This window comes from Cervus elaphus, chromosome 20 (assembly GCF_910594005.1).
Source record: "Cervus elaphus chromosome 20, mCerEla1.1, whole genome shotgun sequence".
Taxonomy (NCBI): Eukaryota; Metazoa; Chordata; class Mammalia; order Artiodactyla; family Cervidae; genus Cervus; species Cervus elaphus.
Genome location: NC_057834.1, coordinates 133,238,735 through 133,264,023, shown reverse-complemented (window position 1 = coordinate 133,264,023; position 25,289 = coordinate 133,238,735). Strand labels below are relative to the sequence as shown.

General features: G+C 38.0%; 1 protein-coding gene and 1 pseudogene across 8 annotated transcripts in view; one reads left to right on the top strand and one right to left on the bottom strand.

Annotated features, from left to right (window-relative positions):
- USP40 (ubiquitin specific peptidase 40) overlaps nt 1–25,289 on the top strand; it is a 79,508-nt gene that overhangs the window by 15,721 nt on the left and 38,498 nt on the right. For 6 of the 8 annotated variants that reach the window (XR_006335914.1, XR_006335915.1, XR_006335916.1 and 3 more), the window contains 8 exons: nt 5,223–5,318; nt 6,829–6,936; nt 14,140–14,440; nt 18,083–18,164; nt 19,995–20,166; nt 23,306–23,390; nt 24,194–24,264; nt 24,931–25,250. Coding sequence is in view for 5 of the 8 variants with exons in the window: in XM_043878006.1 (XP_043733941.1) it covers nt 5,223–5,318; nt 6,829–6,936; nt 14,140–14,440; nt 18,083–18,164; nt 19,995–20,166; nt 23,306–23,390; nt 24,194–24,264; nt 24,931–25,250 (1,235 nt within the window). In the remaining 3 variants the exon portion in view is untranslated. The other 2 variants (XM_043878008.1, XM_043878009.1) reach the window with 2 other exon arrangements.
- On the bottom strand, nt 8,920–9,066 carry LOC122678608 (annotated as a pseudogene).

Here is a 25,289-nt window from a genome sequence, read left to right as displayed (position 1 = left end):
CTTGAAGTTTCATGGGCCTCTTTACCCCTAATCTCCTCAGTGTTTATCTCCAGAGAACCAGGACATTGTCTTACATAACCGTAGATCAAAATCAAGAACTTTAACACTGATACAATACTATTTATTATCTAATACATATTTTATATTCAGATTTAACCTGTTTCATCCAAATCCTTTATAGCAGTTTCTTCCCACTGTAGTGTCAAGTTCAGAAACATGCATTATATTTAGCTACCATGTCTTGAAAAGTAAAGTGTTAGGTGCTCAGTCATGTCCGACTCTTTGCAACCTCATGGACTGTAGCCTGCCAGGCTCCTCTGCCCATGGGATTTTCCAGGCAAGAATACTGGAGTGGGTTGCCATTTTCTTCTCCAGGGGATCTTCCCGACCCAGGGATTGAACGCTGTGTCTCTTGCATCTCCTGAATTAGCAGGCAGGTTCTTTATCATCTGAGCCACCAAGGAAGCCATCAATAACCATTCCTCAGCTTTCTTTGTCTTTCATGGCACCAAACAAAGATAGTCCTTCTATATTGTCCTCTTTGTGTTTTACAAATGAGACTTCAGTCTTCCTGAAATGCTTTGCTGTGAATGGCATGATGTTTATTCTGTTTGGGAACCCAGTTTCCCAGTACCATTTATTTAATATTCCATTCTTTCCCCACCAATCTACAGTGCCAGTTCTGTTGTATTTTTTTTTCTTTTTTGTTATATTATTTGTTATTTTTATTTTAGTCCATGTTGGGGCTCTGTATTCTGTTGTTGTTGTTGTTATTCCTTTTTTTCTATTCCTAGGCAAATGCTACACTGTTGATTTCTGTAGGTGTATTAGTAAGTCTTGTTATCTGGTAGGGAAAGTCTCTGTGGTGTTATTCTTCAGGAGTGTTTTGGTTTTTATGCTTTTCTGAACATTTCTAGAGTCACCTTGTCAATATTCTCACACATATGTACACATAAAAGTAGTAGGGTTTTGAATCTACATGTGTAAATAAGACATATGTTTTTGGTTTTTAGAGCTTCTTTAGTGTCATCTAAAAAAAGTTTTATAATTTTCTCTAGAAAATAAAGCACTCATCGAGAGTCCAGTTCCAGTTATTTGCAGTGGAAAAAATTGTAATATATTACATGCTAGCCCCAAACTCTGAACCAGTTTCCTAAAATGTAACTAAAACACCAGTATATAAGTTCTAACCCATCATGTTAGGATGTGGCATACTTCAGACATACCTTCCTGATTGTCAAACAGTTAATATTATGATGAATGAATAATTGTTCCACTTGAGGTAACAGCTTCTCTGAGTGCTGTGCACGCGTGTGTATGTGCTTAGTCGTGTCTGAGTCTTTGCAACCCCATAGATTGTAGCCAGGCTCCTCTGTCTGTGGAATTTTTTGGGCAAGAATACTGGAATGGGCTGCAGTTTCCTCCTCCAGGGGATCTTCTTGACCCAGCGATCAAACCTGGGTCTCCTGCATGTCCTGCATTGGCAGGTGGACTCTTTACCACTGAGCCACCTGGGAAGCCCTCTGCGTGCTAGCAGTATTGAAAAATGCCATGTTCCCTTTGTTGACATTCACTTTGCTTTTCAGAACATCTCCCTGTGTTTCTGATGCTGTCGGTTATACATAGAATGTACTGAGAGATACTTGTGCTTTGTAAAGTTTGGATATTTAAAATCTAACTGTTCTATTGGGAATATATTGACCAGGGAGATGTTCTGTGGTACTGTGTCTATTCTGTGTAGTTTTTGGACTGCTTGTGTCTGGTATATTGAAATAGTTATCTTTTTAGTACATTGACTTTATAATCAACCATCTTGCTTTTGGAAAAAGACAGTTTTGTTTCACTCTTTCCTATCCTTAACCTCCCATTTCTTTTGTTTCTAGAACTGGGTTTATCTAGTTTTGGGTCTAGGAAGCCATACAAGCATCTCTCAGATGCTTGTGCCTATTTGCCAGGACACTAGCTTGTTGGGCACATTTCAGTCAGATAGAGTGACGCACATCTTACCTCCTCTGGTCTAGTTCTGCCCTCCATGTTCCACCCTTAGTTGCTGATTCTTATCCTGTTACCTTCCTTCACACCACTGTCTTCCAGGCCCCATGATAAGTGAATCTTTCTCTCCAAGCAGCTGTTCTCCCCCTGCCGCCGCCCCCACTTTCAAACAATTATATTAACTTTATTTCATTCTCTCTAAAAGATGAATTTGAACCTTTTATTAGAGCCTCATAGAAGCTTGTGAACAGGTCTCATAAATAGTTATTATATAGTTCTTTTTTTTTTTCTCTTTGCCTCGTCCACTGTAGTTCCTGGTTTTTTCCTTCCACTTATGCTTCTGTGGTAACCTTTGTTTCCCATGTTGCCCTGTCTCTCTTCAGCCTTAGCAAATGCTCCTGCCTTCCATGCAGTTCTGCTTCTGCCTCGGGGCTGTGTCTCTACTGTCCTCCATGCTGGCCGCAGGCCCGCCTCAGTCTTGCTCAGCCAGTGTCAGATTTCAGGCACTTCTCTAGGAGGCGGGATTTATTGTCAGTCTTTTGATGCATGGAGTATTTATTTCCAGTTTCCTTTTTAAGTTTATCATTGACATCACGCACAGAGGTAGCTTTTATACTGTGCGGTGAGGTAACTCAAAAGGAATGATTCTTCCATATCTTCCTTTTGAGTTGTTCTTCCTTGGACATCTTAACAATTCTGTGTTCATTTCTTCGGAAATGATTAACAGCATCAAGCTCTTCTCTCAGTTCCATTATATGACTCAAAAGGGCAGGCAGGTGTGCTTTTACTTGGTTTGGCTTTCTACAATGCTTCTCTGGTCTGAAGCTCTGGTACTTTAACAGGGTCTTCCTGAAACTTAAAGAACAATCAGAAGATTGCTGTCTGTCTCTGCTTGTATATTTCCTTATTCATGGCTTCTGTGAAGCATCACATTTATCTTTTATTATTATTATTATGATTATTACACTCTTTAAGAATCACTAACTTTTTATCTAGAGCTTTATGGTATTCAAATAATGATGTGTGCTTTAAGAGTTTCAGCTTCAGTAGGTATACCTGCTGGACACTGCTTGTCTGTTTATTAACCATTATCCTGAGAGCTCTCTTACACCTAGAGACAAAGGACTCCAAATACTGTAAACACAAGCAGGTATTGTTTTTTCTACTTTCATTTTGGTGATTTCTTCTTCCCTTGCAAGTTTCCCTGCTAGGTGCCATCTGCAAGGAACAACTTTAAATAACCTGTCTCGCATAATGTTCCTTGGGTGAAAGCCAACATTTCAGTCTCTCTCAGCCCAGCTAGAAGATGAGCTCTTCCCTCTTGCATGGAGGTCATTAACTATTCAGAATGTGGCCCTAGATCTGGCTATTAAGAGGAGCCTGACTTATGCCTTCCAGAGCGAGGGGGGCCGGGGGGGCTTTCATTTCTTTGATGGTTGGTATCACTTTGAACATCTGAGGATGTGGGACGAAAGCTTTTCAGTAACGCTCACAGTTCAGCCCTGGGACTGGTGCTTGCAGAACCAGCCTGTCCTCACAAGACCAAGGTTGGACGCTGGCAGAGTGCAGGAGAGCTCTGCCCAGGCCACATGCCCCCTGCACCAGTGTCGCATCCTGGGCGACGCCAGCCTACCTCTCCCCTCCTACCATTTTAAATCTCTTGTTTCTTAGCCATGAATGTCTGCATGCTAGTCACTTCAGTTGTGTCCAACTCTGTGCAACCCCATGGACTGTAGCCCGCCAAGCTCCTCTGTCCATGGGATTCTCCAGGCAAGGATACTGGAGGGGTTTGCCATTTCCTTCTCCAGGGGATCTTCCCAACCCAGGAATTGAACCTATGTCTCTTAGGTCTCCTGCATTGGCAGGCAGTTTCTTTACCACTAGGGCCACCTGGGAAGCCTGTGAATGTCTTTAAACATCTTAAACACACTATTTTATTATTCTCTACCTGAAAATTGCAGTATCTGAAAACTGTGGGTCTTTGGATATCTGCTGACTCTATGTGTTTCCTCATGATTTTGTTATTTTAGGCTGTAGACTTGGTTGGCTGTTTTTTTAAGAACACAGTTTAGGAGTGATTGAAAGCCTGAGTTAAAAGTACCTTCCGTGAAAGATGTGTGTCTGTCTCTACCACATGCCTGTCGTCACCTCCAAGCTGTAACACCTTGAAGATAAGATCTGTGTTTTAGAGCCATGCAACTAGTATGAATTTGGGCCACAAACTCACATGAGGACCTATTGTGATTATAGATTTTTAGAGGGAGTGTATTTCCACCTTCATCTAGTATCAAGGTCAAAGCAAGCAAGTTTCTCATTGTCCTTTGTTGAGGAGAGGGGTTTCTTTGTAGATCATGCTTATATTTAGAGCATAGAAACCTTTCAGGTTTCTAGCTTTTTGCTGGGATCTGTTTGGTATAATAGAAATATATATATTTGATCTTTGTCCTGGATTCCTGGCTTAGAGGTCCTTGAGATTTCCCCAATGATAAGGATGTCTCTTCTTGTTCATAATGACCCCGTTTCAACCATACCTGAGTTTATGCTAATGAAGTTACCTGCGGCGTGAGGGCTGGTCACCAGAGGAACCAATCACATGGTTAGAGGGTTAGAACCTTCAGCCCCCACCCCGACCAGGGAGGGACCAGGGGCTGGAGACTGAATTTGGTGCTGCGTGCTCATTGCTGCAGGCGTGTCTGACTCTCTGCGACCCCATGGACCCCAGCCTGACAGGCTCCACTGACCGTGGTATTTCCCAGGCAGGAATACAGGATACATGCCTTCCTCCAGGGGATCTTCCTGACCCAGGGATCGAACTCATGTCTCCTGTGTTGCAAGCAGATTCTTTTACCCCAAGCCACCAGGGACCAGTGATGGGTCACCAAGGGCCAATGATTCAATCAGTCGCGCCTGCATAATGAAACTTAAATGGAACTCTGAAAGAAGGGGACTAAGGGAGTGTCCAGATTGGGGACCACTGTGCTAGAACCTTTATTTACCTCACAGTCCCAATTTACAGAAATGCTAGAGAGATTAGGTAATTTGTCTAGGATTATTCAACCACAGTTGAAATTCAAAGCCAGACTGCCTGATTCCAAAGCACATACAAGTTAATATGATGTTTTTATCATCATTTCTTCATCTTGAAACCTCCGAGGCACACACATTCCTGTTTTGCTAGTTACTTTTTAAGAGATTAGTGATAGAAACTTTTTATTATTTTCCTTCTTTAGGAGGACAAAAGTAAACCAGATGTGAATTTGGAAGATACTCAGAATAAAGAGGAGATTGATGATCCATTGATGATTCTAAAAGCAATTTTATTACAGGTAGAAAGAATATATGTTTGTGTTTATATATATATCAGCTATATGATTTAGTTGGTAGAAGTAATACTGTTACTGTTCATAGTCTTTTTGGGGGAAATTCTGTCTATTGAAAACTTTTTATTAGAGGCTTTCTGATTATAAAAGAAATACTTATGAATGGTAGAAATTTTGAGGGGAAAAAATTGAAAGTATATAAAGAAAATAAGTTTAAACAAAATGTCTGGTTACTGTTAACACTATGATATATATTCTTTGCATTTTATTTCCTTTGTGTTTGTATAGATATGTTAGGATTGGGTTACATGATTTCTTTGGGTATTATTATTGTTATTATTATAGTTACTTTAAATAGACTTGGGATATACTGTATATACTTCTTTGGAATTTACTGTTTTCCCATATTATCCTTTTAATGTCTTTAGGACCTGAAGTTATGTCCCCTTTTTCATTCCCAGTACTGATAATGCCTCAAGTGTATGACTTTTAATGTTTGCCTCCTGCTGCTGCTGCTGCTAAGTCGCTCAGTCGTGTCCGACGCTGTGCGACCCCATGGACTGCAGCCTACCAGGCTCCTCCGTCCATGGGATTTTCCAGGCAAGAGTACTGGAGTGGGGTGCCACTGCCTTCTCCGGTTTGCCTCCTACTCTGTTGTAAAGATGATAGTCTCTTTTCATTTATTCATTCATTCTTAATGAACATTTTTTTCTCAGTTTCTTTCTAGGGATCTAGGCTGAATATTGGTCTATGGCTACTGTATTAGTCTGCTAGAGCTGACATGATAAAATCCCACAGACTGGTGTCTTAACAGAAATTTGCTTTCTCATAGTTCTCAGGCTGGAAGTCCAGATCAAGGTGTCTGCAGATTTGGTTTCTTCTGAGGCTTCTCTGTTTGGCTCTTGCTGTGTCCTCATTTGGCCTTTCCTGTGTTCATGTGCATCCCTGGTGTCTCTGTGTGTCCAAATTTCCTTTCTTATAAGGATGCTAGATTGGATAAGGGCCCACCCTTAAAGGCCTCATTTTAACTTAGTCATTTCTTTAACTGCCCTATCCAAATATATAATCAGTTAAAATTTTGAGAGTTAGGAATTCAACATATGAATTTTTGTGGTAAGGGGACAGATTTCAGCTCAAAATAATCATTTCTTACCCCCTTTTAGAAGTTGTTTATAATTCAGAACATTCATAAGAGACCAGTAGTCTTTTTGCATGAAAGTATTTCTTCTAAAAATCCCACATAATATCAAAAATTTACCAAATCTCTAAATACTCTCTGGGTATTGCTCTTGAAATGTTAAAACGTTACCACATAGAAAGTGGCAAAATTCAAGTTTTCTAAACTTAGGCTTAATCTATTTTTAAAAGCTTTTTATTTTTAAATACTTTTGGTTAATCCACCTACTTGTTTGTTATTATAGGCCCTGTTTATTAATCCTGTTGGTCCCTTGAACTCATAAGTATTGCACTTAAATCTTACCAGATTTTTTTAAATGACTTTTCTTTCTTTCATAAGGAGGAGAGTAATCTAATTCCTGTTGATCAGCTGGGCCAGAAACTCTTGAAGAAGATAGGAATATCTTGGAACAAGAAGTACCGAAAACAGTATGGACCACTGCGAAAGGTATTCATGACATCCTTCTAGAAAGTTCCATTCCCTAGAAATTTTATTGTGATCTTGGCAACATGAGTTTCTTGGCAGAAGGAAATTTAAATTAGGTAGAAATATAATTAGTATTTTTCTTAATGGTTAAAATTCAGTTAAATGACTTAGTGATTTATCATAGAATCAAGAATTAAGAAATAGAAGAATAGAGAATGGGCTTTTAATCACAACATCAAAAAATGTCACCAAGTTCATATTCCTTTTTTTTAATTAATTAATTTTAATTGGAGGATAATGACTCTACAGTATTGTGGTGGTTTTTGCCATGCATCGACATGAATCAGCAATGGGTACACATGTGTCCCCTGTCCTAAACCCCCCCTCCCCTATCTCTCCCCATTCCATCCCTCTGGGTTTTCCAGAGCACCAGCTTTGAGTGCCCTGCTTTAGGCATTGAACTTGCACAGGTCATCTATTTTACATGTGGTAATATACATATTTCAATGTTGTTCTCTCAAATCATCCCACCCTCACCTTCTCCCACAGAGTTCAAAAGTCTGTTCTTTACATCTGTGTCTCTTTTGCTGCCTAGCATAGATCGTCGTTACAGTCCTTCTAAATTCCATATATATGCATTAATATACAGTATTGGTGTTCTCTTTCTAACTTACTTCACTCTGTATAATAGGCTCCAGTTTCATCCACCTCATTAGAACTGACTCAAATGCGTTCCTTTTTATAGCTGAGTAATACTCCATTGTGTATATGCAAAGTTCATATTCTAAGGCTTATCATCTTACTTATATAAATGTCTTCTGGCATTCATCCACATTTCACTTGCTCTTTCTTTGACACACAATTCTACTAAACTTGGCAGTCTGGTTTTCTTGTCCATAAGATGAGCAAAAGCTGGCAATGCTAGAATTGAGATAAAAACTTGACTGAAAACAAGCAAAGCAACAAAACACTTAGTAAACATATGGAGTTATTTCTTGTAGAAGCAAGGTGCTTACGTGCGTCTGTCCGTGTTTAAGTTCATCTTTTAATCAGACCACAATTCATAAATGAAGTTATTGACCCTGAGTTCATAGACAGTCCTAGGTTTTCAATCAAAACGATTGGATCAATGTTTCAGTATTTTACTATTAAGTATGTTATCAGCTGTGCAGGGGCTTTAATGTTTTGTTTTTAAATAAAAATATTCTCCATAAGTTTGAGGAAGTTAGCTTTTACTCATAGTTGACTGGTAGTTTTATCTCTTTTTTTCTTTGAAGCTAATTTGTGCTTTTATTTGCCAATATAACTTAACTACAGTGGCTTGCAAACTTTTTTGACCTAAAAAATATATTTTACATCACAGTCCAGTAAACACATGTGTATAAAACATGTATACTTATCTGTATAATAAATTTATTGAGCAATTTTACAACAAAATTAAATTAAATTTCTGTTGTACAGAAATTTCCCATATTCCCCTTCCCCACAACATGCATAGATGTTGTCAACATCATTCATCAGGGTGGTTGGTTGGTTAGCTTGTTTTTCCTAAACCAAGGATGAACTCTATTGATGTGTTATAATCACCAAAGTCCACAGTGCATCTTAGGATTCCTTCTAATGAAGTAAGTAGTACTACATTCTGTGGGTTGGAAAAAAAAAAGTATAATGACATATATCCATTGTTATAAGGTCATACAAAGTATTTTCACTGCACTAAAAAATTGTATTCTGTGTATTCATCTCCCCTCACTCCCAGACTCCTAGCAACCACTAATCTTTTTATTGTATTCATAGTTTTGCCTTTTCTAGAATGGCATAAATAGTTGAAATCTCTCTTTCTTTCAAAGCCTTTATATTTCTGTGACCACTCTTGGCCCACACATTCATGGGCTGGACAGACTCTTAAGTAGCAAACTTCACCACTAAATGCTGCAACTTTCCTTCCAATGTTGAACCTTGTCCCACTGGTCCTGCCCAACAGCCACACGAAATGCAGAGGACACGTATAGAGTATTTGGTCATAGGAAGGCCACAAGTTTTATGCCCCTTGTCACAGTGAACCCAGATTCCTTTTGGGTGTGTTATAAGCAGCTGATAGTTGTATCTTGCATAGAGGTTGGAGTTTATCAAATGTTCTTTGTTGACCTTTATTGATGTGACCATGTGGCTCTTTTCTTTTACTCTGTTAATGTAGTGAATTCTTTTGACTTTTTTCAATGTTAAAGCAAATCTTACATTTCTGGGATAAATCACATTTAATCATGACATAGTTTTATGTATTTCTATTATTTATATTTGGCTTCCCTTGCAGCTCAGTCAGTAAAGAATCTGCCTGCAATGCAGGAGACCCAGGTTCGATTCCTGGGTCGGGAAGATCCCCTGGAGAAGGAAATGGCTAATATTTGGCTCATATTTTATTAAGGATTTTGTCCCTATGTTTATGAGAGATCTGAGTGTTTAACTTACTTTTTTGTAGTATCTTTGTCAGATTTTATTATCAGAGTTAGGACTCAAATTGGGAAATTCTCACTTATTTATATTCTTTTATATTTTTTATATTCTCACTCTTTTATATTCTCACTTTTATATATTCTTATATATTTTTATATTCTTTTTTATATTCTCACTTTTTTATATTAAAATTCTCAGAAAGAATTTTTCTGAGATTATTATGTCTTTCTTAAATGTTTGATAAAGCTAGTTAGACCTGAAATGTTTTTATGGGAAGTTTTTTATATTATAGTTTTAATTTGTTTGTAGAGTTACTTAACATTTTTATTACTTCTTGGATTGTCTTAGAAAATTATATTTTTAAAAGAATTTGTCCTTTTATGTGTGGTGTCAAATTTATTGGCATGAAGTTGTTCAAAGTATCTCATATTATCTTTTTTAGTGTCTGTAGGACCTTAAGTTCTTCATTTTCATTCCTGAAATTAGTAATTTGTGTTTGCTTACTTTTTTTCATGAGTCTTGCCTTAGGGCTTACCAAATTTTAATAAAACAGCTTTTCAAAAAACAACTTTTACCTTTATTTTCTACTCATCTGTTTTCAACTTCACTGATTTCTGTTTTAGTTATTTCCTCCCTTTCACCTCTGGGATTTAATTTAATCATCCTTTTCTATCTTCTTGGGTTGGTATCTCAGTTGTTTTATAAAACATGCTTTTAAATCATAATTTCCTTCTTAGCGCTGATTTGTGCTCCATCGCCCAATCGTGTCCGACTTTTTGTGACCCATGGATTAGCCCAACCTGCCAGGCTCCTCTATCTGTGGGATTCTCCAGGCAAGATTACTGGAGTGGGTGACCATTGCCTTCTCCAGAGGATCTTCCTGACCCAGGAATTGAATCTGGGTCTCCTGCATTGCAGGTGGATTCTTTCCCGTCTGAGTCATGGTCCTTGCCTTCAAATCTACTTTGTTTGGTATTATTACCCACTTTGCACCAAGCTTTCTAATGCAAGTGTGTCTATTGTAAACAGTATGAAGTTGGGTTTTGTTGATTTTGGAAAATTGTGATTTTTAAGGAATTTAACCTCTTAAAGTGTCAAATTTGTTAGCATAAAGTTGTTTGAAATACTACCATATTATCCTTTTAAGATCTATAGGACCTATAGGACCCTATTTCATTTCTGATATTGGTAATTTGTGTTTTTTAGATTTCTTTTTCATCAGTCTTGCTAGGGGTTTATCAAGGTTATTAACCTTTTCAAAGAAACAGCTTTGCATTTGTTTTTCTCTTTTGTTCATCTGTTTTCTATCAAATAATAGAGTTTGATAGTCTCCCTTTTAATTAGAATGTTCAGTCCATTTAATTTTAATATATTAATTTGTATAGTTGTTGAATTCGTCATCTAGCCATTCTGTTTTTATTTGCCTCCTCTATTCTTTGTTCCCTTTTTTTTCTTTCTTGCCTTTTGAATTAATCAGGTAATTTTTAATGTTTTATTTTTGCCTCCTCTGTTGACTTTTGGCTGTAGTTCTTTAATTTTTAACTTAGGGATTACACTATACATAAGTTAGTATTGTAATTTACAAACCAATAGTGTAACGCTTCATGTACCACGTAAGAGGCTTACAGTAGTATAATTCCATTTTACCACTCATCCTTTTCTGCTGTTGTCTTGTATCTTACCGTTATTTGTAAATGCACCATGTGTTTGTATGTATGTATGTGTTTCCTTTAAACATTTAAGTGATTTTTAAAGAAATTAATGAAAAAATCATGTTTTATTTTACCCTTTCTGGTGTTTATTGTTCCTTCTTGCATGTCCAAGTTTACATCTAATATCCTTTCCCTTCAGCCTAGAGAGCTTCCTTTAGTGTTTTTCTGGGCATCTAGAACTGCAGGCAAAAATATTGTCAGTTTTTGTTTGATATTTTTATTTTGCTTTCATTTTTTTAAATGGCATTCTTGCTAGATGTAGGATTTTAGGTTAGTAGTTTTTGTTGGTTTTTCGGCACTTTAAAATGTCATGTTATCGTGCTCCGGCTTTTCCTTTATTTTGGCTGAGAAGTCGGTGTCACTTAGATGTAACGTGTCTTTTTTTTCTGTTTACTTTTAAGATCTTCTCTTTATTTTTGGTCTTTAGCAGTTTAGTAATAATGTGTCTTGGTATGGCATTCTTTGTGTTTATTTGCTTTGTATCTGCTAAGTTTTTTTATATCTGAGGCTTGAAATCTTTCTTCAGTTTTAGCCATTATATTTTCAATTTATTTTTCTGCTCTATTATCTCTCTCTTCTTCAAAACCTACAGTTACATATATATTGGACTATTCAGTATTTCCTCACTGGTCGTAGATATTCTCGTAGGGTTTTGCGGTTTCCCCTGCCCCGCCCCGCTTGGCTCCAATTTGGGTAATTTCCATTGACCTGTCTTCCGCTGTATCCAGTCTTCTGTCAAGCCCAGCCAATTAATTTTTTTGTTTCAGTTATTGTCTTATTCAGCTGTAGATTTTTCACTTGGGTCTTATTTAAAATGCCTGTTTCTTTGCTGAAATTCCACATTTGAACCTACTCTGTACATCCTTTCCTATAAATTTATGTATTTCAATAACTTTACTATTAAAACATCTGAATTATTTCTGGGTCTGTATTCACTTTTTTGTCTCTTGTGAATTGATTGTCTCATCTCTTTATTATGAATCACATTGTCCTATTTCTTTGCATGCCATATACTCATATTACTTGTTGGACATTGTGGAATATGTGTTTTAGAGGCCGTGGATTGTAAGAGTTTTTTGTTATAATCTAACAAACCCTTAAGTAATTTTGAATCACCTTGAGTCTGTAGAAGCTTCATTTGGGGCTTTGGTAGGGTGGATCTGTTGTAGTTTAGCTGACAGTCCTGGGGAGTAGCTGTTAGTCCTGGGGCCTGCGTGGTCCTCCCTGTTAAGGCAGAGGTTAGCAAACATGGGCAGGCTAGGGATTGCTGCCCTATTTTGTACAGCCCCCAGCTAAGAACTGTCTTTACATTTTCAAACAGTTATGTTTAAAAATGTGCTCAGGTTTGCCTTTTAGCCCACAAAGCCTAAAATATTACTGTCTGGCCCTTTACAGAAAAGTTTACCAATCCCTGACCTAAGACGGGACCCTTCTAGAATCCCAGTGGAAAGCCTGAGGTGTTTGTTGTATGCCTCAGATTTGGCAGGACTTCAGCTCCATGCTCTTCCTGTCCAGCAGCAGGGGGCCAAAATCTCTGCTCATATCTTGGATCTCCCAGCTGTTGCTTTCTGCTCGGTTCCTTGAGTCTCAGACTGTACATGTGCCATTCAAAAGTCAGCCAAGAGGAAAAAAAGTCAGCCAAGGATGGGAGGAGGTTTTGATATAGGGTTACTTCTGGAATTTTGTCTTTCACTCTCCTGCCTCTCTGGCATTCTCAAATTCTGCTTCCTGAGTCCAGTAGGACTCCTGCTCTTCACTTGAACTCTCTTCTCCATTGTTCTGTGCAGCAGACGGGGAAGTGGCAGGTCAGTGCTGAGCTCACCTAGCTCGTTTCCCTTTTTGAAGGGTAATGCCCCCCCACCCCCACTTTGTTTTTGGTTACTCTTCAAACAGTTGTTTTCTTTATTTTGCTTAAAGTTTATGATTTTTAATCAGTGGGGTTAGTCTAATAATAAAATTCTCTGCCATTACTGGGACCAGACTACACTGAAGTTTGAGGTTTAAAAGAGTTAATCTTCAACTACCGAACAAAGGAAAAAATTGCTATATGGAAAGTATTCATTACTCAGAGGTTTCATATTATTATTTTATTGTACTTAAAATTATTATTTTACTGTAACTTAGCTACAAAACTATATTACCGTCTGTTATATATAGTGTTAACAGTATTACCTCTGGGTCATCTGTTTGATCAGAGAGTATGCATCATTATAAATTCTTCCTTTCCAAGAGAAAAATGAGAAAATCACCTTTCTGTGTTGTTCGATGAGCTAAGAAAGTGTTCCATATGCCCCCAAGTGATTTTCTGTGTGAAGTAGTTTGTGCTGAGAGAAAAGGAAGTGATACAGGCCATGTAGAGATTAGGGAATCAGAGAAGAGTGGAATGGGGTGGAAAGGTGGGGTAGGCTGGGGAAGAAAAGTTTTTTTCTTCCTAATCCTTTAGCTGGAGGAATTTGAGCATCTTTGAGATTATGGCTTAACCTTTCAATGTTTTGATTTCTTGAGCTATACCCTGTCAGCTTCCAGGAAAGACAATACTTAATTTAGTTCATGTAAGCTTGTAGTTATGACTATATCCCATAGTCTTGTCGGGATTATCTTCTATGATGCTTCATTGTGTAATTTCCTTTGTTTTGTGCTTTGTTTGGATTGCTTTAAAGATTTTGAAAGTGTTTATTCTATGTAATCTGTTTCAGTAAAGACTTTTTAAAACAGCATTAAAACAGTTATTGAGATATAATTAAAACATGTTTAAGATTGTGTCATCACAGGGCATGTGCTGAGAGGCTAAGGCCCAGGGGTAGGAATGTCCAAAAAAAAACCAAAACACCAAAAAAGATTGTGTCATGGCAGCTTTCTCCCTGGATATAGCTATTAGACTGTTCAACAGAAAGCACTCCGGATTTTATTAAATGTTTTATTATGGCCCAAATGAAATTTTTTTCCCTCTTAACTGGCCAGGCCAAAAAGTTGACATACACAGAAAGGAAAATTTTTTAAATCATGTCAATGAAAATTTTTTTTGTTAACCTAATGTTTGTTTTTTGTTCCTGTACAGTTTTTGCAGCTTCATTCTCAGATATTTCTGCTCAGTTCAGATGAAAGTACAGTTCGTCTATTGAAGGACTCTTCTGTCCAGGCTGAGTCTGATATCCAAAGAAATGATCAACAACTTTTCAAGACACTTACTTCAGAATCCTCAGGATTAAATGATAGACCCTCCTGTCCCCACTGGTTTGATATAAATGATTCCAGAGTCCAACCAATCAAGGAAAAGGATATTGAACAGCAATTTCAAGGAAAAGAAAGTGCCTACATGCTGTTTTATCGGAAATCCCAGTTGCAGAGACCCCCTGAAGGTATGGAAAGATAAATGTCCCTATCTGTTTAAGTTGACGACTGTAGAAGATAAACATTGAGCGCTATTTGAAGTTTTGCCCTTTTAGAAGGTTTATTCTTGGAATATTTTAAAATATTTTCAAGTTAACTAGAACTATACCAGGAAGTCAGCATTTTGTCATTTTAAAAAGATGATATATTTCTTTTTTTTTCCCACCGGGTAATAATATGAGACCATAGTTAAATTTTCAAAAATGGCATTTCCACACATCATGTTTTCTTGTGTGGGCAGGGCAGACACAATTGTTCTCCATTCAGGCTTGTCTCTGCAATTTGGGCATGTGTTGTCATTGCGTTGCAAGTGGCCTTGGTCTTATTTTCATGTGTTCCCTTTTATTTTCTTTTTTCCTTTTCCTCAAGGTAATAAGTCTTTAAGCAGTTGAAGTATCTCTGAAGCCCTCTTTGCTGAATCTTCTAAGAGAACTCATACCATGGTGGAGGTTAAACACTGAGATCCACAATGATAGATTTTTGAGCTTAAGCTACTAACATTAATTAGTCTGTAAGACTTTTTTTAAATCATTTCCCAGAATTTATGCAAAAGTGAAAAATCCTAACAAGGAAAGCTGTTTAGATTGAGACATATCAATCATGACAGATGAGGATACTGTTCTTGGAGAATGAGAATAGTGATCATTTTTATAAAGAATAAGAATAAAGCAGTTACTGATTTGCAATGAATCAAAGGAAATTAACTCTCTGGACCTGAAACAGTAACAATTATGTAATGGTTCTATTGACCAGAAAGGTTTTTTCCCCTGAGGGGAAAAAATCTGGTAATGGTTCTGATAAAAAATATTGAAGAAAAATTGATTTCACAATTGTAGAAATATATATCAGTTTTTTCAGATGACATGTTATTTTTTTCACTGAATTGAACTTCAGTGTGTACATAATTAGAATATGTACTAAGTGACAATTTTCCAGTTAGCTTAGGACTTAAATAAAGGTCCAGCCAAAATCTTGATGGTTTTTTAGGGGGTTGAAGGGATGGAACTTGGCAAAATGATTCTAAAATTCACCTCAAAAGATAAATTAATAAAAACTGAAGAGAGAATGCTAAAGGAAAATTTACTCTATCAGTGTAAACATATTTATAATGCTGTAGTAATTAAGACAATGTAGCACTAATGCAGAGGTAGACAGATCATTGAGCAATAAGCCCAGAAGCTGATCTAAGTATTTTTAGGATTTTAATCCATGAAAAGGTAGCCTTTCAGATAAATAGGGGGAAAATTAATTACTCTGTAAATATAACTGGGAAGTTGGTTAATTGCTCATCACTTGAATTAACAGTTGGTACAAATATTTGTCCCTTTCATGAAATTATACTTTCTTTAATGTTTATGTAAAAAAGAAGCCTTAAAATGTATAAAATGTAGATATTTTTCTGATCTTAAGATAGAAAAGACCTTTCTTAGCTTGAAAGCAACAAAAAAAATGAAGGAAGAGTGATACAAACCTTAATTGTGTATGTGTGTTAGTCACTTAGTTGTGACTAATGCTTGTGACACTTTGTGACCCCTTGGACTATAGCCTGCCAGACTCCTCTGCCCATGGAATTCTCCAGGCAAGAATACTAGAGTGGGTAACCATTCCCTTCTCCAGGGGATCTTCGCAACCTAGGGGTTGAACCTGGCCTCCTGAATTGCAGGGAAACTCTTTACCATCTGAGCCGCCAGGGAAGCCCACATAAACCCTATTACACAATGCCAAAAGGCAAATGACAAGCTAGTGGAAAACAGAAAAATATATAACATATTTATTTTCTCTGTCTGTAGAGTGCTCTTAAATTTACTCCATTGTGCTCAGTAGTAAATTGGAAAAAGGATATAAAAATGTACAGAAGAAGAAATACGAACAACCAATAAACTGCCAAAAAAGATCTGTCTAGCCCATAACCAAAAAACATGAATCATAACAGCAGTGAGTGACTTTTTTCCTCCTAAATCAAGTATTTCTATTAATCTGGTTCTCAACAATTAGCACTTCCTCTACATTTGGTAGGTATATAAAGTAATACAACTGGTTTGGTTGTATGTATTTAAAAACCTTAAGCCAGTAATTGTATAGATTTGCTTTGAAATAATCAGAACTGTGTATATATTTTTAGTTCAGAGATACTTGTTACCCCTGTTACTTTGTAGTAATGACTAACTGGACATCACCTGAATGTCCAAGAAATGGATTAATTAAGCTATTTATAGAATGGGCTACCATGCAGTCATTTAAAGCTTTGGAAAAATATTCACAGTGTATTAAATGAAAAAGCAAGTTATATATTTGTTGACTATAATCTCAATTGCTTTAAATACGTGTGGGGTGTATGTGTGTGTATATACAGACACATTGTGTAGAATAAACACCAGAAGTATATATAAATCCTCGAAAAAAAAAGTATATAGATCACATTTTAGCAGTATTCCCTAGGAGTACAATTATAGGTGATATTTATTTCTTTTACATTAAAAAACATCATTTCTAGAACTTTTATTTATAGTGATCATTTGATATCAGGAAGAAAATAGCACGTGTTCGTTTTTAAAAGTATATTTAAAAAGAGTTGAAGAAATGGAATTCTCTAGCTTGGCTTAAAGAACTGTTTACCTCTTTTATGTTTTAATATTTTCAATTTACAGATGGGAAAACTAAGATCCAGAGAAAATTAGTATTCACACAGATTGTAGAAGCTTTCCTAGCTCCCAGTACAGTCCTTTATAGTTTTCAATATTTCCTTTTCAGCAACCAGATTTTTTTTTTCATTTATTTTTATTAGTTGGAGGCTAATTACTTTACAATATTGCAGTGGGTTTTGTCATACATTGACATGATCAGCCATGGAGTTACATGTATTCCCCATTCCGATCCCCCCTCCCACCCCCCTCTCCTCCCGATTCCTCTGGGACTTCCCAGTGCACCAGGCCCGAGCACTTGTCTCATGCATCCAACCTGAGCTGGTGATCTGTTTCACTATAGATAATATACATGTTTCAGTGCTGTTCTCTCGAAACATCCCACCCTCACCTTCTCCCACAGAGTCCAAAAGTCTGTTCTGTACATCTGTGTCTCTTTTTCTGTTTTGCATATAGGGTTATCATTACCATCTTTCTAAATTCCATATATATGTGTTAGTATGCTGTAATGTTCTTTATCTTTCTGGCTTACTTCACTCTGTATAATGGGCTCCAGTTTCATCCATCTCATTAGAACTGATTCAAATGAATTCTTTTTAATGGCTGAGTAATATTCCATGGTGTATATGTACCACAGCTTCCTTATCCATTCGTCTGCTGATGGGCATCTAGGTTGCTTCCATGTCCTGGCTATTATAAACAGTGCTGCAATGAACATTGGGGTGCACGTGTCTCTTTCAGATCTGGTTTCCTCAGTGTGTATGCCCAGAAGTGGGATTGCTGGGTCATATGGCAGTTCTATTTCCAGTTTTTTAAGGAATCTCCACACTGTTCTCCATAGTGGCTGTACTAGTCTGCATTCCCACCAACAGTGTAAGAGGGTTCCCTTTTCTCCACACCCTCTCCAGCATTTATCAGCAACCAGATTTTATTTAGTCAGCCCAAGTTAATGAAAAGTTTTGTTCACAGCTCGAGCTAACCCACGATACAAGGTTCCATGTCATTTGCTGAGTGAAATGGATGCAGCTAACATTGAACTACAAATAAAAAGGTAATTTTAAGTTTCTTTTAGAATTTGAATGGTTTTTCTGGGAAGCAAAGACATAATTGAGGTCTTAAGTATTCAGTAATGAAAATTAAAGAAGAAAAAAAGTCAACTATTTATTGCCAATGTCTTGTTATAAGCTGCTGAATTTTAATACTGAGAGTATCTTTTACTTTGAAATTACCCTTATCTGTGAGAGTGATGAAATAATGACACTTAAATGGCCATTGTTAAGTAGAGATCGAAGTCTAAGAAAACTAGAGAAATCTGAGCATGCGATTGTACTGAATGAGTTATTTCCTCGGCACAGACAGAGTCTGTCATGAAAACTCCCCCTCGTGTGTAAGTAGTTGTGGAGAACTGGCCTGTAGTGACAACACACCAGAGACGGGCAAAAGGGAGGAAATGTGGGGTCTGCAGACTGTTTGGCTCAATGTCAGTCTTGGGCGAAAACCTACAATGGGTTATTAAATGGATGATTTGTGAGAACTTGATGATCTCAACATTTTTCTTTTGAGGTCTAACCTTGGACCGTGAAGAACTGGTTTTTTATTTGTTTTCTGGGTTGGTGGGTCCATAGGGTATTGGATTAGGGAAATGGATGTTCCTTCAGTCTTCTTATAGACCCAAGGGGCTGCATACATAGCAGGTATGTGTTCAACATTTTTATCATTGATTTGAAGCTGAGAAAAAATAAATTGATTGAACAGCAAATTAAAATCTAAGGAAATAGATCTCAACAAAAATCAAGGCACTAAAAATATAAAAATTTATCAGAGTCAAATATCTGAAGTGTGAAAAATAACCAACCTCCATGAGTGGTGTGGATTAGCAGTTAGTATTAAAAACAGGAACAACCCAGGGGGTTTTTAGTCAATCAGCACTAGGCTTTACACTGTGGTCATCAAAAGCTAGTGTGTCTTTGACCGCATTCACAGAACTGTGCCTGAGGTACCTGAGTGGTGGCTATAGCCAGATGAGTCATCTAGCTCTCCACTGACTGGGCTCTGGAGTGTTTTTGGTGCAGTGCCTCACAGAAGCTCCATGGATTCAGAACTGTAGCAGACGCAAGGCTGCTGCTGAGAACATAGGACCTGGAGAGAGTAGACCCCAGGGATCGTGAGGCTGACTTCAAATAGTTTACGGGAGAGTCTGTGAGGTCTAGTGGAAGTAAGGAGGAAAATAGAAGTTGTAACCCCTTCATGGATCACAGCCTTGTCGTGGCGAAGGGGCTTGCGTAACTCAATGAAGCTATGAGCCATGCCGTGCAGGGCCACCCAAGACGGACGGGTCATGGTGGAGAGTTCTGACAAAACGTGGTCCACTGGAGGAGGAAATGGCAAACCACTCCAGTATTCTTGCCACAGGAACCCAATGAACAGCATGAAAAGGCAAAAGGATATGACACTGCAAGATGCGCTCCCCAGGTCAGAAGGTGTCCAGTGTGCTACTGGGGAAGAGTAGCGGACAATTGCTAATAGTTCCAGAAAGAATGAAGCGGGTGGGCCACAGCGCTTACCACGGTTTTAGGAGCATGTTTCCAGCATTTTGTTCGTAATGATAATCTCAGGATTGGAAGATTTCAAGTGTCAATATTTGTTCAGAGTAATACTGCACAGCATACATTAAAACCATTTTCCTTGGAATTCATGGTGGCAGAGCTGTTAATTGAGAAACTGAAATGAGACATCTTGGAGCATGGAAGAAAAGAATGTTAATTATAATTACTTAAGTGGAGAACTTCTTTATATTGTAAATCAGATATTTTTGGTTTGAGATAAAACCGTATCTTTTATAAAAACATGGCATTTATGTGTTTCTTATGCCTCTTTAAAGGGCAGAATGTGATTCTACAAACAATACTGTTGAATTGCATCTCCACCTCGGCCCCCATTATCATTTCCTCAATGGGGCTCTGCACCCAGTAGTGTCTCAAACAGAAAGCATGTGGGATTTGACCTTTGATAAAAGGAAAACTTTAGGAGATCTTCGACAATCAATATTTCAGGTAATTTAGCCTCACTTCCTCTTAACAGACATTAAGGTCCATCTCAAGCTGGTTTTCGTTTTTAAACTTCTGTTTAGGATTCAGCTATTTATTTATCACAGCAGCTTAGGAAAATCCTACATCTGCCACTTCCATAGAGGGTGGCCCAAATGTCTTCCCTCACTTGTCAGTATTTTTAAAGAACTCTTCTTCACAGTCAAGACTCAAAGGGTCCTGTCAGCATGTTTTCAGAGAAGAAGCAAGCCTGGTGTATTTAATTTGGGGGAGAGAAAGAGTATAAGGTTGTCTGTTTCAGGGAAAATAAATGAAAGAGAATTGCTTTTTAAAAGGAGTAAAAAGATAGATAATTATGTTGCCTAAAGCCAAGAGCCACTAAACAAATAAAAGCAACTAACTTTTCTTCCTTTCATTGTGTAACAACTTTATTAACAAGATTCCTAAGGGAAGGAAAATGTCTACTGGTCTATAGTAAAAACAAACATGGTTATAATAATGGTCGCAAATCATTTATCCAGTTGTATTTTAATGACAATAATAGTGCTGTTTATTTTGCTTACAGTGCTTTCATATAAATTGTATCATTTGCTTCTTCTACTCCGGAAGGACAAGATAGCCCCATTTTAAAGATGCGAAATTGTGACTTAAAGAGATCTGATGGCTTGCCTAGGGTCAGGCATTAGTTAGCAGTAGAACTTGAACTCCAGCCCTGGTTTCCCTACTGTTTCTTTTTCTTAATTTTACTTTACCCCACACTACATCCTGTCAAGGAAAAGAGCAATAGAAAATGGAAGCGCTCCCCCATAGAAATAAATGAATTTTCTGAAAAACTGTATCATTTATCAAAATTATTAGCTTTCTTTTGAGTTTCCCCTTGTACAAAGAAAAGCAGGCCAATTTCTTTAACTTTAGTTGATTTGAATGATATTTTAATACAGGATCAGGATTTCTAAAATTGTCTAATACTTCTCAATTTTTCCATTAAAAGTTTATTTCTGAGCCAACCCTGACAGTGTTGATATAGGTAGACTTGGGGATTGACCCTGCTTAGGGTAACGTTTCAGTTGGAGAAGGCCTTGGTCACTAACGTTGAGATTCATGCCAGTCATCCCTGTGGTGTTTTAAGTGTACATCTCTGTTACCTTAGGGCTTCCAGCTGGTGCAGTGGTGAAGAACCCCCTGCCAGTGCAGGAGATGCAGGTGACACTAGTTCAGTCCCAGGGTCAGGAAGGTCCCCTGGAGAAGGGAAGGGCAACCCACTCCAGTATGTTTCTTAATTAGTTCATTTTAATTGGAGGATAATTACAGTACTGTGGTGGTTTTTGCCATACATCGACATGAATCGGCCATGGTACACGTGTCCCACCGTCCTGAACCCCCCTCCCACCTCTCTCCCCATCCCCTCCCTCTGGGTTGTCCCGGTGCACCACCTTTGAGTACTCTGCCTCATGCGTCAGACTTGCACTCGTCACCTGTTTCACATGTGGTAGCATACACGTTTCAGCGCTATTCCCTCAAGTCATCCCAGCCTCGCCTTCTCCCACAGAGTCCAAAAGTCTGTTGTTTACGTCTGTGTCTCTTTTGCTGCCTTGCATATAGGGTCATCGTTACCATCTTTCTAAATTCCATATATGTGCATTAATGTACTATATTGTGTTTCTCTTTCTGATTTATTTCACTCTATATAATAGGCTCCAGTTTCATCCACCTCTTTAGGACTGACTCAGATGTGTTCTTTTTTATAGCTGAGTAATATTTCATTGTGTATATGTGCCACAACTTCCTTATCTATTTGTCTGCCAGTGGACATCTAGGTTGCTTCCATGTCCTAGCTGTTGTAAACAGTGCTGCAATGAACATTGGGGTACACATGTCTCTTTCAATTCTGCTTTCCTCGGTGTGTATGCCCAGCAGTGGGATTGCTGGGTCGTATGACAGTTCTATTTCCAGATTTTTAAGGAATCTCCACACTGTTCTCCATAGTGGCTGGCTGTACCAGTTTGCATTCCCATCAACAGTGTAAGAGGGTTCCCTTTTCTCCATACCCTCTCCAGCATTTATTGTTTATAGACTTTTTGATGGTGGCCATTCTGACCAGTGTGAAATGATACCTCATTGTGGTTTTGATTTGCATTTCTCTAATAATGCCACTCCCTCCAGTATTCTTGCTTGGGAAGCCCCATGGACAGAGGAGCCTGGCAGGCTGCGGTCCTTGGGGTCGCAGAGAGTTAGATGTGACTGAGTGTGCGCTGTACGCCCGCACACACTCTGCTGTCTTAGAATTAACCCACAGGCAGGCGTCTGTACGGCTGACATAGTTCAGTGCTCATGTGTAAGTATGAGGTTTCTTCTTATTATTATTATTTGTTTATTAGTCTGGGCCAGGTCTTAGTTACAGCATGCAACCTCTTGGCTGTGGCGTGTAGAATCTTGTTCCCTGACCAGGGATCAAACCTGGATCCCCTGCATTGAGAGCACGGAGTCTTCCCACTGAAGACTTGCACTGAACCACCAGGGAAGTCCCTGAAGTTTCTTTTTAAGAGAACTGTCTTGTAATACTGTGGAGAGAGGCTGAATAGGACTGACCATTATGAGTGATGTTGTTTTGGTGAGGTTGCCACAGTCCTTAGACTCCTGGAGATAGAAACTTAAAAAATCCCTGCTAATCTATTGAATAAAGTGGTAATGCCACTTTTTAAATTTACAAAGGGAGACATTCCTTTCAAGAAGCAAGAATATTCATGTGTGCTGCTTCTCCCTGAATAGGGCTGATTAAACACATAATTTTTGTTCTTTGGGACCAGGATTCCTGGGCTGGCACACAGATCACTTTGCCTTCTGATAAAAGTGGCCTTCCAATAAATTAAGTAGAAATGGTTGTTGTTGAGAAGGTCACTGTGCTCTTTGTGTTTGTCAAGGTTCTTTCATCATTAATGGATGTGAGATTAACTGTCTTTGGATTTGACTAAGTTAATGATGAAAAATGCCTTCTTCCCCCGTTTTTGGTGCTGGGTAGGCATTGTTGTATTCGTTTGTATCAGCTACATAAAGAAATTGGCACAGTACTCTTCTTATTTTATCTGGAAAAGTAATCTCTGTGTTATTTTTCATTGTCTTCTTTTCTTTCATTCATATCCTGCAGCTGTTAGAATTTTGGGAAGGAGATATGGTTCTTAGTGTTGCAAAGTTTGTACCAGCAGGACTTCATGTTTGCCAGACACTTAATGGTAAGATAAATATTAAGACACAGCAACTTATTTTGTATATTTGCATTTTTTGTGGGGCTCATATGATTTTCTACTCTTGGCCAGTTCCCCCCTACCTACTACTTTTCTTAGCAACTAAACAAAAATTTTTAAAGCTTTGGAAATTTTTTTTATATTACCACAAACTTCTGATCAAAATGGTTTGAAACTATTTAAATATTTAATACAGCTTGGTTTTTTAAGCCAGTTCCCAACTTCAGATTTGGTAACAAGACAAAAGCACTTTAAGAGCTTAAAAGTACTTCCTTTAAACAACAACAAAACATTAATACCAGTAACAGCAGTAACATTTATCTTGGACTTATGGAGCCAAAGACCAAGACAAGTGTTTGTATAAATTCTCATTTGATTTCACAAAATTCTTTTATCCCCGTTTCATAAATGAGAAAACAGCATAGGGGCTTGAAGTCCACAAGATTGTACAGCTAATTAGTGGTGGAGTGAGGACCATGTGATGTGTAAGTCTTCTCTATACTCACAGTGTCAAGTACAGTTGACCTTTAATATTGATTCTTTTTTCCTGCTATCATGCTCACAAAGATTTCAGGGAAAATGAAAATGAAGAGGAAAAAAAAGTAAAGAGTATGATGGAAGGAATAAAGATTAAAAAATAATACCAGTATAACAACCATAATTACTTCATTTTTCTTACTTTCCCTTAATGAGAATGCTTTTTCAAACAAATGTTTGAGCTCTGTCTTTAAAATTTTTTTTTTTTTTTGAGGATCATAAGAACAGTTTCACTGATACTCTCATCTTCCTAGGAGATGACCTGACACTGTGTGAAATTGAAATCGCTGATGGAGAAGACATCTTTGTATGGAATGGGGTGGAGGTAAATAAGTGTTGAAGAAATGTCCTGAGAGTTTTGGATATTTTTTAAGTTATTATGATAAAATTTTATTCGGCACATGTGACAGCACATATATTAGAAGAGTGCTGAAATGTCCAATAAATTCTAAGTCCAATCCGTGCTGGTCATATGTTCAGGGATAGTTGTAGAACATCTCCATGGGGCCAGGCTGTGTGTCAGAAGCTAGATGCAAAGGTGAGTATTCAGTCTGTGTCCTTCAGGCATGAGGTGTAAGCCACTGCACTGAGCTCGGTGCCCAGGATGGTCCGTCCGGACTCGGGATGAGGACTCAGCAGGACAGGACGCCGTACTGAGTAGAGGTGGAGATGACTAGGGGAGTGCAGTCAAGAAAGGGGTGAGGAGCATCTCACCCCTCCATGGACCTTGGTCCTCCTCATTTCTTAACCACCTCTGAGGACTCATGTGTCTGTCTCCACTGGAGATCTGTCTCCTAAAAAGTAAATGATGGCTAAGAGCTTCAAAATCTAAAGCTGTGCTTCTGATACTTGAAGGAGATTTTGTGAAAACTTTATTTCACTTGAAAAAAAAAATGAGAATTATTCTATGAACATCTTTTACTGCATTACTATGTTGATTTAACTTTGGCCAATATGAACTGTACTAATGGTTGACTTGATATTGTTGTAGGTTGGCGGAATCCAGATTCCAACTGGTAGCGACTGTGAACCTCTGCTTTTAAATGTTCTTCATGTAGCAACAAGCAGTGAGGGAGAGGAGTGTCAGCAGTTGAAAGAATCTCCACATGTCTTTCCATCTAATGCAGAAATAGGCACTGTATTCACAGCTCTAGCAATTCCAGAGGGAGTCATCTTAATCAACAACACTGAATCTAGAGATGAAGAGAACTGGACCACCATTCCCAAGGAAGACTTGAAAAAGACATTCAGAGAGCAAGGCCTCAGAAACGGAAGCTCAGTTTTAATCCAGGGCTCTCATGATGGTAACAGGTAACATGCTAAAAAGAGAATGCTTCTTAAAGTTATTTT